This window comes from Eretmochelys imbricata, chromosome 5 (genome assembly GCF_965152235.1).
Source record: "Eretmochelys imbricata isolate rEreImb1 chromosome 5, rEreImb1.hap1, whole genome shotgun sequence".
Taxonomy (NCBI): domain Eukaryota; kingdom Metazoa; phylum Chordata; order Testudines; family Cheloniidae; genus Eretmochelys; species Eretmochelys imbricata.
In genome coordinates, this window is record NC_135576.1 from 12,886,587 (window position 1) to 12,900,722 (window position 14,136).

Consider the following 14,136-nt stretch of genomic DNA (forward strand, 5'->3'; position numbering starts at 1 on the left):
AAGAATGCAGAGGTGTTTCACATACCCTCTCTACTGAGTCTTGGATGGTTTGTATACACAGTCTGAGGGCTTAATAGAAATAGTTTATTTTTTAACCTCTTTGTTTATGCAAAACCAGTTGAAACAGAGCTTTAGTTTCATCCTTTCATCTCATGTTTCTGTAACCATATTGGTTGGAAAGGATGGAGTGTCCAACCTTTCAGGATTGCTGCTGGGCCTGAGTTATGAATTAACTGGCTAAACAGCCAAGTCCACTCCCCAAAAATGTTCCTTAGGTAGAATGGTGTGCTATTGAATCAGCTTTAGGAGAGCATTTTTCTAAGGACCATCTATATAAAGAAGTACAGTATCCAGAAGGTGGTGGTATAGTGGTGTGAAAAAGGCTAGACACTCTAAATCAGCCCAGGTTTCAAATTCAAGCAAAGATGACTCCACCATCTTGAGTTAAACCGAGTGCCATGCAGTCTTCTGTTGTTTTATGTATATGGATATGCCTGGCATCTTCTACGAGCAGATAAAAAGATGTGGTGTTGGAGCTTGCAGAGTAAATCTGATCAAGAGCTCAGTAAAAATGACGGACTGTGGTGGGTGAGAAGGAAAACGTCCGTACTTGCACACCTGTCTTGAGGGAGGCTAGTATTTCCAGCAGAGAAAGGACCAATTGAATTGATTTAGTTTTGCTTGTTTTCCTTTGGTTACTTAGATATTTTTGTTGTTGAACATTTATATAAAACTTGAGTTCAGTGTTAGATTATCATTGATGGGCTTCACTGAAGGAGTAAAGAAGGGTTTTGAATGGAGAGGGTGGCCTATTGGTACTAAAGGGGAGGGAGGGAGTTCCAAGCATAAAAGATGGCATGAAAATCATGAAGACCTATATATGGGTCTTTTGGATTAAATCTTAAAATTGGAGGGCATTAAAGGTCTCACAATTCTCTTTGTAAGAGTAGGAATTTGCTTCAGTGTCCTTTGCCAAAGCTTCCTCTCTTTGCTTTACTGTGCAGTAGTGCATCCCTGCACTTCAGAGGTGACTGTAATTACATGTGGTGGAAGTATTTAGACTGTGTGCGAGCTTGTATATCTAAACATACTTGGGGATCTTTCAGTCTGCTACATAAACGTAAAATATATAGGCAGCAATAATTTTAGGCTGAGATAATGAGAATATAAACTTTCATCAGATTCTTTAGAACGCTCTCGGCAGTGAGGAATAACTAGTGCAAGGCCTGGGCCAGTCCCAGAAACACCCCGGGGCCCTACCTTTCCACGAAAGGCAGACCAGGTGTGGGCAGGCTCCACCCAGCAGGATCCAAGTGTGGAGGAGCTTAGTGTGTGGGAGGATCCAGATGTGGGGTGAGAGGATTCTGTGTGGGGCAGTCTGGGCGTAGGCAGCTCAGTGGGGGTCTGGGTGCTGGGGCAATGGGATTCTGTGGGGGGGGGGGGTCTGGGTGATGGTGGTTGGGCCTCAGCAGGGAAGTCGGGGGATGGGGCTCGGCAGGGGAGTCTAGGTGTGGGGGGCTCAGCAGCAGGAGGCTCAGCAGCAGCGTCTGGGTGCTAGGGGATTTGGGCTTGGTGGAGTGGGGGGATGGGTGCAGTTGGTTGGGGGTTGAAGTGTAGGGGGTTCGGGCTTATTGGGGTGGGGGTTGGGGTTCAGGGGTGATCTGGGTGCTAGGGGCTTGGGGCTTGGTGGGGTGGGGGTCTGGGTGCAGTGGGTTGGAGGGTCGAGGTGTGGGGGTTCCGGCTTATTGTTGTGGGGGTTGGAATTCAGGGGGCTCATCAGGGGTGGTCTGGGTGCAGGGGGTGGGGCTCAGGAGCAGGGATTTGAGTGGAGAGGATCTCTGGATGCAGGGGATGAGGCTCAGCGGGATGGGGGTTTGGGTGTGGGAAGTTCGGTGGGTGGGGTTCTAGGTGTGTGAGGATCTGTGTACGGGGACATCCAGATGCACAGGGTTGGGCATATGGGGGAGCAGCTCCCTGTCCAGTAGCCCCTCCCCCCATGGCTGAGGCGTGATGGGGGCAGGAAGTGGGGGTGGGGGGCCTGCAGAGATTCCTGCAGCCAGGGGAGTTTTCCGGGGGTGGATTTGACTTGGCCTTGGCTGCTCCTTGCAGGGGAAGAGAAAATCCCATCTCTTCCCTCCCTCTCCCCCCCCCCCCCCCCCTCCCCAGCAGGGACTAGCAGCTGAACCCGATGCAGGATAGGAGCCACTGGCTGAGGCATCCATAGTCCCTACAGTGATTTACCTCTCTGTTGGCTGCTCCAGGTGTCTGAAATGGTGCGCACGTGCTGCTGGGGAGGGGCGCACGACTGTTCTTGCGGCTTCCCTTTGCTTCCCCCATCAGAAAGTCATTTTTCTGTGGGGAAACAAAGAAATCTGCTGGGGACATGAATTCTGCATGTGCGCAGTCGTGCACATTTTCCCCAGGAGTAATAGAGCAGTAGACTGAGAATCATGGCCTCTTGGTTTTATTCTTTCTTCTGTCACTGTCTTGGTGTGGTGTTTGGACAACTTTTTGTGCCTCAGTTTACCCATATGTAAAATGGAAACAGTAATACATGTATTACGGAGATCTTGTGCGGTGTAATTGGATTTATGAAGTTCTTTAAGAGAACCTGATTAAAGGTTAGAAAGAAATGCTTAGTATTACTATGCCTGCAGTTAATGCATTGAGGCAGAACCCTTGAGTTTCGCAGTCCTTCTTGACCAATGCCTAAATTGTTCACAAGATGCACTTTAATTCAAATAAAGGTGCACTATTTGACAGTGTGTAAATTAATATTGCATAAGTTTTTATTGCTTAAGTAGAAGTCAAAATGAGCCTATGAGTTGATTGCTGTGAAAATACTTTCTTCATAAAGATCATGTTAGATATTTAGGAGTATTTGACAGTGCTGTTTTAAAGAACTGTTTTCTTAATCTTCAGACAAACATTTGTTCACTAAGAAAAAGGACAAAATTTTTGTTTTGGCTGAATGGAATTCTTGGACATTGTGTAATTAAATATCCATTTGAGCCTGTGAAGTTTTACAAACTAGTTTTCAGTGCAGTGGTTTTCTGATTTAAGTTGCCTGCTTGGCTTTCTCTTAAGGTTACCTTGAGAACTTATGTAGCATGTTTCCAGGAAAGGGTGGGAGTATTTCAGCATCATCTTTTTGCTTTTCTTTCCTCTTTATATTTCTCAAGTAGAACTAAAATAATATTTCTTAAGATTTGTTTTTCCTTAGCTTCTCCCATTGACATAGCTACCGCCTCTCAGGGATGTAGATTAACTACGCTGACGGGAGAATCTCTCCTGTCATTGTAGGAGCATCTTCACTTAAGCGCTACAGTGGCACAGCTGCAATACTGTATGTGAAGACATGCTCTAAGGCACCAGTCCTCATGCTTCTAGCTGGAGAATCTTTTTTTTTCTGTGAAGCAGCATTGTGCAGATGTTGATTTCAGAATGGAATCTTTAAAATCATCAATCTGCAAGGGGCATGTAGTGGTGTGATTTCTGGGGTCTAGCGGTGATACGGTGGTAGCAAAATCTTCATGTTCTTCAGTTCAGGGGCAGAGGTGGAAGAATATACACATACACCTGCAAAGATCAGGCAGCTGAATTTTCACACCTCTGCCGGAGATCTTCCCCAGGGACATAACATTTCTTTGATCCCAGTGAGAGGAAAACGGGGAAAGTTATGGTGCTCAAGAAAGAGTATCATGAAATCCAAAATTTCCATAAACACGATTACAAGATCAAGCTTTGGGATTTACAGTGTATTACCATGTGTGCAGGTAAATAGTGGAGAAGCAGCAGGCATCTGTATCAACGGAGATGAAGCATGACTGCTGAACATCATGAACCATTTGCCCTGTTGACTTCTGTATCCTATGTAAATCTCAAGTTCCCAGAGCTTCCCCTGGCCAGGCATATACTGCTTCCCTTCTAACTCCCTAGCTCAGAAGGAAAGGAAATCATGGACTTGATCTCCACAAAATTTTCTTGGGCCCTTAATTCCCATATGGTATAACTTCTCTAGTTATAGCACTGGAGAAAACTAATGTAGACAAAGCTTGGATGGACTCAAGGTTAAAAATGCCTGAGCCCACATGAGTCTTGTCTACTCTACTGCTTTAACCAGTGTTACCAACAGAGAACTGCATCCATAGCGAATTACAGACAAAAAAATATCTAATGTAGACAAAGCCTTGGGATCCATTCCCTGGTATAATACTATTTTTGACCTAGGACAAGTCACTTAAACTCTCTGTGCCTCTGTTTTTCCATCTGTATAACCGGTATATTAATAATAATGAGATTTGCCAGTGAAGTACATGAAAGTATTCTAGTTTTAGGATGCTTTTACATCTCAGTATATTCGCTTTCCTAGTTATAAGTTTTTTTTTTTCTTTTTTGATGTACAGTAACACCCCGCTTAACGTCCTCTCGCTTAACGTTGTTTCGATCTTACGTCCCTTCTCAGTTACAGAATATGCTCCATTTAAAGTTGTGCAATGCTTCGCTATAACGTTGTTTGGCTGCCTGCTTTGTCCACAGCTGGCAGCCCTCCACCAGCTCCCCTACACCACCCCCCACAGTGCCTCCCGCCCGCCGGCAGACCCCACAGATCAGCGCCTTCTCCTTCCTCCCCCGGCTTCCTGCGTGCGGCAATCAGCTGGCTTGCGGCGTTCGGGGGGAGGAGCGAGGACTCGGTGCGCCTCCCCCCTTCCTCCCCTGCCTCCTCCCCATGGCAATCAGCTGGCTTGCGGTGTTCAGGAGGCAGGGGAGGGAGGGGGAGCCTGCACGCCGTGTCCTCGCTCCTCCCTCCTGAACACACCACAAGCCAGCTGATTGCTGTGGGCAGGAGGCGGGGGAGGAGCGAGGATGCGGTGTGCGGAGTAAAGGGGGGGGGGAGAAGAGGCGGGTTAAAGGTGGGGGCTTGGGAGAAGGGGTGGAGTGTGCGGGCCGAGGGTTGAGCCCCCCACCCCTGGTGCTTGCAGAGTAGGGGAAGCTGCCGCTGCTGCTGCGCAGTGTGCTTCTCCTAGCCTACAGCACCTTCAGCCTCCTTGCTTGTCTCATTTTCTCCAGTGCAAGTGGGCTGTGCCTGTGTGGGGTAAGGCGGGGGCACCTCCCAACTATAATACTGTACTGTATGGCAAAAAATTTCTCTGGAAATTAACCCCCCCTATTTACATTCAATCTTATGGAAAAATTGGATTCGCTTAACATTGTTTCACTTAGTTGCATTTTTCAGAAACATAACTACAAAGTTAAGTGAGGAGTTACTAAAAAGAAAAGGAGTACTTGTGGCACCTTAGAGACTAACCAATTTATTTGAGCATAAGCTTTCGTGAGCTACAGCTCACTGTAGTCTGTTGTAACATTTGAAAAGAGGCAGAGAAAGTGGGTCTTATGCAGTTATATATTGTCTATAAGAATTCTCTTTAGAAATTAACAGCTTCAGACGGACCTTCTCCTATTTTGTTTCAAACTAGCTTTGCTCATTTGAAGTACTGTCAGATGCTCTTTCTCTATATACATCACCATACTTGCTTCTTTAGCATTTGTAATTGTGATTCCCGCTTAGCAGTTTCCACTTTCTCATTTAGCAAACCTTGATTTGTAATACTTGTGTTTTACATGGTGCCCAACACTAATATGGCAAGTTTATTTCCTTGTTGAAGTAGCCAATACAATTAATAAATGTCAGCACAACGCTGTGAAAGTTTTGTTAATTTAAACTTTCCTTCCTTCACTGGTCTGACGGAAGTACATTTATGACCCCCCATAACTGTAGTGCCTGACACTCATGACACTTAGGGAGGAGTGAAATATATTTAAAAAAAAAATCTCAAGATTTAGGATTATTCAAGGGATTGGTAACAGAATCTAGACCTTTTCCCAGCGCCCTCTGGGGTAAGGAATACTATTATTCCCATTTTACAGAGAGAAACTGAGTAACAGAAGTACCCAACGTCTCATAGGAAGTCTGTAATGGAGCAGGGAATTGAACCTGGATCTCCTGAGTCTAGATTAGCACCTTCCCCATTAGACCATCCTTCCTATGGGGATGGACAAGGATGGTGTCCCTAGCCTCTGTTTACCAGAAGCTGGGAATGGGTGACAGATGGATTGCTTGATGATTACCTGTTCTGTTCATTCCCTCTGGGGCACGTGGCATTGGCCTCTGTAGGAAGACAGGATACTGGGCTAGCTGGACCTTTGGTCTGACCCAGTATGGCTATTCTTATGTTATACAAGTACTCATTGTCTTTTTCTAGATCCTACAGAAATAGAGCCTTTAAAAAGCCCTCCCACAAATTAGAACATAGCACTGCATATTTTTCAATATAATGAATGTTGACAGTAGTAACTATTAAATTACTTTGTTTAGCACATACCAATTTTTAGGCCTAAACAAATTGTCCCCTTTAACTTACATATAAGTGGGAATGATAATTGAAAGATTTTTGCATGGTTTTACGGTATGTTGAAGTCAAAATTAAAGTGTGGATGGAAGAAGATCTATGATAAAGGTGGAAGAATTAATGCTATTTTTATTTATAATACTTCGGAGGTGCTCAGACACTACAAAGGTTGGGGACCTACAAGTTAGCAGCTTTCTAGACAGCTTGATTTTAACATTTAAGATGGAACAGTGCTGATCAAACTATAACTTGAAGTAAAAGATGCGATCGAAACTGTGTGTGGATAGAAAGTGTTTCTTGTCAGAAGCTGTACCATCTTATGCTGTTCCCTTGACAGATTTTATCAGCAAAACCAGGACAGGATGGGTCAATACTCATATCCGAGACCTTCAAGGAGCACCTAAATGTTGTATGAAGTATTGTTAGTACTTCACTGTAAATGAACCATCAGTGCCACTTCTCTATGGGCTGGTACTAAACCAGTGCCTCAGCAGATTTAGTGCTACTGGAAGTGGACTGCTAACACTCATTGGGTTCCCACTGGCATGGAAACTGAACAATGTTGTCACCCGTAAAGGTGGCCTCCCCAGGTAGAGGACTTCAGGATTTTGGGGTTTCAGTATGTCACTTTTTACCAATACTGAAGTTTCCTTTAAAGTGTATTAAAAATTACTTCTAGATAAAAGTTCAAAATCTGCTTATATTGTATTAATTTAAACCTTCGAAAGTAAGAGTTTAGAAACTGCAGTTGTTTTTATTTCTGATCTGTTGTGATAACTAGCACAGATTGAAGTGTATTTTGTACAATGATAGTGCCATCTTTCATTAAGAGGGAAAGCATTAAGCATGTCAGTGTAACAGACTGAGTTAACCAGGAAAAGGCAGAAGCTAAAGAAAAGTACCACAGCCAAAGTTGTAATGTACCTTACTAGCTTTAACTAAATAAAGAAGTGGTCTCACTGTGTGAAATTGTGGACATGACCAAAAAAGTAGAAGTGATTCTGCTATTTGAGTAAATTGTCATTACTGTTCTGTTCTTATGCAGGTTGCTTTGCTGTTGAAAACCTAATCTAGTTCCCCCAGTCCTCTAGACTCCATGCTTTGAGACAAGGAGGAGCTTGGAATTCTGAAATGAAGATGGAGGCAGTGGGAAAAGTAGAAGAACGCATTGACTCAGAAGTCTCACCAAAACTCTCTGAAAAACAAGAGACAGCTCCTGGTGAAGATGGACCTATAGAACTAGACACGTGTGCTCAGAAAGATGGTGTGCCCATTGTAGCAGATTCTATGGTGCTCTCCTCAATGCCGTGCTTACTGATGGAACTGAGACGGGACTCCTCGGAGTCTCAGTTAGCATCAACAGAGAGTGATAAGCCAACAGCAGGCCAAATTTATGAGAGTGACTCTTCTAATCACTGCATGCTTTCCCCTTCTTCCAGTGGGCATTTGGCTGATTCAGATACACTGTCTTCCGCAGAAGAGAATGAGCCCTGTCAGGCTGAAGCTCCTGTAGAGGGAGACCCTTCTGGAGTTTCTGGGGCTGCAGCTGGGAGAAAATCCAGAAGGTCCAGGTCTGAAAGTGAAACATCAACTATGGCTGCCAAGAAAAATCGACAGTCTAGTGATAAGCAGAATGGACGAGTCACCAAGGTAAAAGGTCATCGGAGCCAAAAGCACAAAGAAAGAATCCGGTTATTAAGACAAAAACGGGAGGCAGCTGCTCGCAAGAAATACAATCTGCTGCAGGACAGCAGTACCAGTGATAGTGACCTGACCTGTGACTCAAGCACGAGTTCATCAGAAGATGATGAAGAGGTTTCAGGGAGCAGCAAGACAATCACGGCAGAGATACCAGGTAGAGGATGTTTTTTAAACTGAACTGTAAAGCGCCTGACATCGTTTCTCAGCTGTCATGCTAAATTAGATGAGTGACACTTGAGAAAAACCAGGAGAACTGCAGCTCTGTGTAAATTTGAAGACTGCAGTGTATTAACAAGACATGGCAAATTTTAAACTCTGTTCTGAGGTTTTCAGTTTGCTTTTGCACAACAGCAAATTGTACAGGTAAATTGTAGAAGGGACTATCTTGGAATTTTCAGATTTTTCTTTGTAAACCTATATGAACTCTTATCACTGCTGGTTAGATGGTAATAATCATAACAGCATATTTAGCCAATACATTATTATAAGTGGGCATCCGCACTTTAATATATTACAATAGCACCTCTGCATCTGTGTTTGGAAAAAATATGGCATATCTATTGCCCATTTTATCATAAGGCCTCATTCTCCAGTGTTGCACTTATGCTGTGCTTTCCAGCTCTACATTTCAAATAAGTAGTTTACTTAACCTTTTTGTTCGTTACATTCATGCAAATTGCAGCTGGCCACTTACTTTAGGGCATAAATAAAATTATTTGTACGTGCCCCAAATTGTCCCCACTCCTGGTGTTTCAAAATTTTAGGAGTAAGCCAATTCCATCCTTCTCTGTTACATGAATCTATAATTTTTATATTTCTGAATTCTCTGTTATATCCATGTTGACAAGCTGGGTGCAGCAAATTATTGGGGCATTCTCATGATTTTTATAGCAGAAGAAAGATAACTTCTTAAAGTTTCTCATCGGTTAGACTTCATTATTTAATTGGTGCAAATACCATGGTCAGGATTATGTGTGAACTATTTTTCCAATATACTATACCTCAAAACCTTCATCGTATAGCAACGTTAAAAAATAAAATAAAATTTAAAATAAAGTTTTTGGTTTGCCAGTCTTTCCTGGGTGGATCTGCCTTTTCCCCCTTTCTGCTAACTAAAGAGGATGTTTGGGGGATAAACTGTATGCTAAATAACAGCATATTTCTGTAGTTTAAAGGAAGATTTAAAGGAAAATGGCAGTCTTAATAACTTTGACAGCTAAAATGAATGAATATATAAAAAAGATGAATTTACCTACGATTTTACAAATAGCTGTAACTGTTTCAGCTTATTTTAATAATGGTGAATGGTGCTGGTCTGTCTGTTTGAAAACTGCTATTTTGCTTATACTCTGTAAGGCTGCATCTCTTTGCTAGGATGTAGATTGAACACAGGAAATGCAGTTTATCATTGGAAGGTATGGGAAAGGTACAGACTTCCATAATTATGTGGTTAGTTCTGTTCTTTTTGTTTTTTTAAAAAAAGAGGTTTATTTAATAGTGGTTCAGTAGCTATATTTACCAGTTAAAATAGTACAATGTAACTGATAACTTTGACAGTCACTTGTCTCATTATTTATTATTTTTAGAGTGCCCTCAGCACTTGGGGCCTGATTCAAAGCCCATTGAAGGCTCCCATTGACTTCAGTGGGCTTTGGATCAGGTCCTTCAGAACAAATAAATAGACCAGGCCAGTTTTTCAAAGGTATTTAGCTCCCGAAAGTTGCAGATAAGCCGTAGTGGGGTTTTCAGAAGCACCTACACACCTAGCTCTCATTGATTGCAATGGAAGTCAGGTGCCTAGGAATTTTTGAAAACCTCACTAGACACTTGGCTGCATCTTTAGGTGCCTACATACCTTTGTAAATCTGGCCCTCAGTCCTGGCCCTGGAGAGCTTGCATTCGGAGGGCCTGATCCGGTGCCCACTGAAATCGATGGAAAGACTCTCATTGACTTCAGTGGACATTGCATCAAGGCCTAATTTTACATGTGACACAAGGAGTGAGCACACAAAACACTTGGGGACAGCACTGACTTGCATATCTTCTTTCATACCCCAGGTGTTCTGATGGACTCTAAACAGTGGGTTTCTCTTTGACTGTTCTTTTTTTTTTTAAGTGATGTTTAAGACATACTTCGTCTTTTTAATGAATCCTTGCTAATTCTTTCACATTTCAGTTACCCTTTAAATGAGAAGGGTGAGAGAAATGATCCAGAACGCATCCTATTGCTCTGTGTAGGCTAGTGAAAATTAATAGATTTAATAGGTGTACTTGAGCCTTGAATCTGACCTGAGTTTCTAGCTCTCCCATTGTAGATGGATCGCTAATGATCTGGCCTGGCTACTTTTACTTAAAATAAATATTTAATTCTGCTTGATCCTTCTTTGAATTGGGTGAACTGGTTGTGTTTAAGTCATAATTATTTGACTTAATAGAGAGCATTGAGAAAGCGTAGCGAGTTGACATTAAAAAGAAAAGGCGGACTTGTGGCACCTTAGAGACTAACAAATTTAAATTTGAGACTAAAATAAATTTGTTAGTCTCTGAGGTGCCACAAGTCCTCCTTTTCTTTTTGCGGATACAGACTAACACGGCTGCTACTCGGAAACCAAGTTGACATTGTGTTGTGAATAAGACCCTCAAAAGACTTAAATGAAAGACCACTCAGACACTAGTACAGGGTGGCCCAAAGTGCAGCCTGAAGGCCAAGTTCAGCCATATTTACCCCTATTGGTGATAAAAGGGTGATAAACTGCAGGCTTAATTGCTCCTGAACTTTCTGCATCTATCAAGGGATATATAAGAACGAGCAAATGTGTTCACTTATTTTGAAAAATTCTGTACCTCTTTATGCAAATGACTTATGACACTAACAAGAAGCCAATGTAACCCTCAGTGTCATAAAGCTTGGATGCTCTTGCACTAATGAGTTAGTTTCAAGATTGGTTCAGCAGCTTACCATAGATGCTGTTTTGCAGACATGTCAAGCATAAGCATGAAAAATAGCTACGCCAGCAAAGATGCTCCAAGATTATAACTTTGCTATAGGTGTTCTTTTAGCACAGATACGAAGAGATGCTGTAAAAAAGAATAAAATATTCCTGCTGTCAAACGTGTAAAATTATTTTAGTTATATGGAAAAAAAAAGTTTGTTTTAAACCTGTGGGTAGTTTGAAAATTAAAGTGATGTACTTGGTAGGATACAATTGGGTCTTTAATGCTAAAGGATTTCACTGGACATCTTCCATTTTAAGAGTGCAGATAAATAATTTTTGAACCCCACAATATGATTGCTTTTGCAATGAGTTTGGGATGATTATTAAGAAGACAAATGTCCCAATAAATGCATAATGATGCCGTAAACATAAACAATCTTACTAACTTTTCTGCTTTCACTCAAACACACGATTTCTGAACCAGACTATTTTGCAATAGAATTTCAATTCTCAGTGCTAATCTGCAAACCTGATAATTTACATTAAAATATTAGCAGTCTTATTTCACATCTCAGCAAAGGTTGAATAGCAAAATGTTATGATGAGGTTTCATTACTAATACTCATTACAATTATAACTAGATTAGTGGCATACATGACAAAAGTACATTCTGTGAGGCAGTATTCTTGAATATTTTATGTTGTTCCTTTACGTGCTATAGGCACTATCCCACACCCATTGAAGTTAGTGAGAACCTTTTCATTTATCTCAATGGGCACTGAATTGGGCTCCATCCAGTCCAGTAAACCACAATGGCTTGCTAATTGGTGCAAATTAAGATGCCTCTATTGTATTTTAAAGATTGAGCAGCAATATTGGCATACAAGATTCCTAAGCAATCCTTGGATATATGATGGCATTCACTTTGGGCACTGATAAAATATGATACAGCAGCTTCTATGAGCACTTCTGTTATTGTTTAGGGTTTTGTTCTTTGTTGATTTCTGATTTCACTCTACAGACTGGCTTTGGATGAAGAAAACTTGGCATGCAAAATGATCCTAGGAATCAATATTTGGCTTAAAACAATTTGACACTTCTTAAAGTATAAAATATAATATAAAAACATAATATTGTTATTCCGCACACCATTGTGCTATCCTATAAGTCAAAAACAGTTTTGAATGTTAAAAAGGGCATTAATCCGTGTTTTAGGCTAATATATGGGGGAATATTGTTAAAAGCTGAAATGTTAAAGTTGGAAAAGTTACATATGTGAAATGGCAAATTACCTGTATATTAATAAGGATTTTTAATATGTAGGCCTTTCTAACACATGGTGTAGAGGGCCAGCACAAAGCATTTGAACCATGAACCATTTCAATTTCACTTAAGCTTCGTACCTAGGTCTTTTGTTGGCCCTCTGCCAAGGAATGAATTTTAACTGAAGAGAATAACTGAGGATGATTATTCAAGAGCAGATATATTTAAAAATCTGTTTGGAAGGATTTAGCTGTAAAGTATACAGTTTTTCTTAAAAGTACTGGGCTAGTGTATCAACAAGTGAGAGACCCACTATTAATAGCTGGGGACAAGATGCAGCATACCATCTTAAACTGATCTTGCCAGATCTCATAAATTAAACAACATTGATCCTAGTTGTTGCTAGGGTGGGAGACCTAAAGAATGCACACAGTAGATTCCGCTTAATAGCAATCCTGATATTAGCAACTTCTGGTTAATAGCAACATATTGCCAGGAACCAGTCCTATCCCATTGTCAGTTTGGATATGTGCAGAGTATCCCCTGCAGGCACGTTTGTGAGGCTGGAAAGGAAGTACTGGGACTTGCCTTCTCTGGTTACAGCCCTGCAAAAATACAGCACATCCTAGCCCTTCCTTCTGGAGCTTCAGCCTCTCAAACTTGCCTTCACACGGGAGGTATGGAGCTGTGGGCTGAGCAGTCGCAGGAAGAGGGGCTGCAGCCTGTATGCTGGAGCTGTGGTACTTCCCCATGTGCTCTCCAGGCTGTGCCATACCAGGGATCCCACACAGGGAAGGAAGCTCAGGGAGAGATACTGTGCAGCTCCATGGGTCCCAGCACTCCTGCTCCTTATGGAAAGCCCTGGCATCCAGGCTGCCTCCCCCACAGAACTTCCTTAGCTGCTGCCTTCTGCTTATCAGCAACTGATGGGTAACAGCAACTCTTTGCTGGCAACCGAAGGATTGCTAATAAGAGGAATTTGTTGTACATAGACAGTGTTGGTGATTTCAGTAGCTGGTGCTCTAATCTCTAAAATCAGTGTTGAAACCACTGCCCCACTGCTGAGGGATGTTATTCTGCTGGGGCTGCTATGTTTCAGACGAGGCATAGTGTGTATATACTGATCCCTTTATGGTCACTGAAGATTCCAAGGCTGTTTGGTATCCTAGCCAAATTCAAAAGCTATAAAGTTTTCAGTTTACAGACTGCTGAGAGATCTATTAGATAAATGTTATTGTTTTAATATCATGCAAAAAGCACCTTGAAACCAGACTTTATGGCACGCAAAGCTGCCGATAAAATTGAAAGATTGACTGAGGCATGTTGCAAACAAGCCTCCTGTAAAATTTCATGTACAAAATCATACAACATCTTTTACTTAGAAGTGCAAAAGAAGTATCTCAAACTGTTTGATATATTTGCTGCTACTGTTAAGTTAAAGTGTAATTATACCCTGAATAGTGCCTCTTTAAAAATGATGTAGGATTACATATTTGTGACTAACAGCTATCATATCAAATTCCTTCAGCAGACCTGTTAAAGAAGCATTTTTTTTCTAGCTTCTAGCCCTGCAAACTCATCCAGAGTTTTGAACATCAATCTGGATTATTTCTTACCCATCATCACCAGTGATAAAAAAAAGGATTGTGCGATTAGAACTTAGTTAATAAGTTGTTGGGATCTGATCCAAAACCCTTTGAAGTCTCCCATTGGTTTAACTGAACTTTGGATCAAGCCCTTGATGAGCAAGCATAAATAGAGTTCAGCTTACTCTTATTGTATTGGCCTGCAGTAATACTTAGGAGTAAAAAGAAGAAAATGTAAGT

General features: G+C 41.8%; 1 protein-coding gene across 3 annotated transcripts in view; it reads left to right on the forward strand.

The window, feature by feature from the left end:
- Nucleotides 1-14,136, forward strand: part of ARK2N (arkadia (RNF111) N-terminal like PKA signaling regulator 2N) — an 80,417-nt gene that overhangs the window by 12,842 nt on the left and 53,439 nt on the right. For all 3 annotated transcript variants that reach the window (XM_077816644.1, XM_077816642.1, XM_077816643.1), the window contains exon 2: nt 7,456-8,265. In XM_077816644.1, coding sequence (XP_077672770.1) covers nt 7,542-8,265 — 724 coding nt within the window. In that variant the 5' untranslated portion in view covers nt 7,456-7,541. The remainder of the gene's footprint in view (nt 1-7,455; nt 8,266-14,136) is intronic.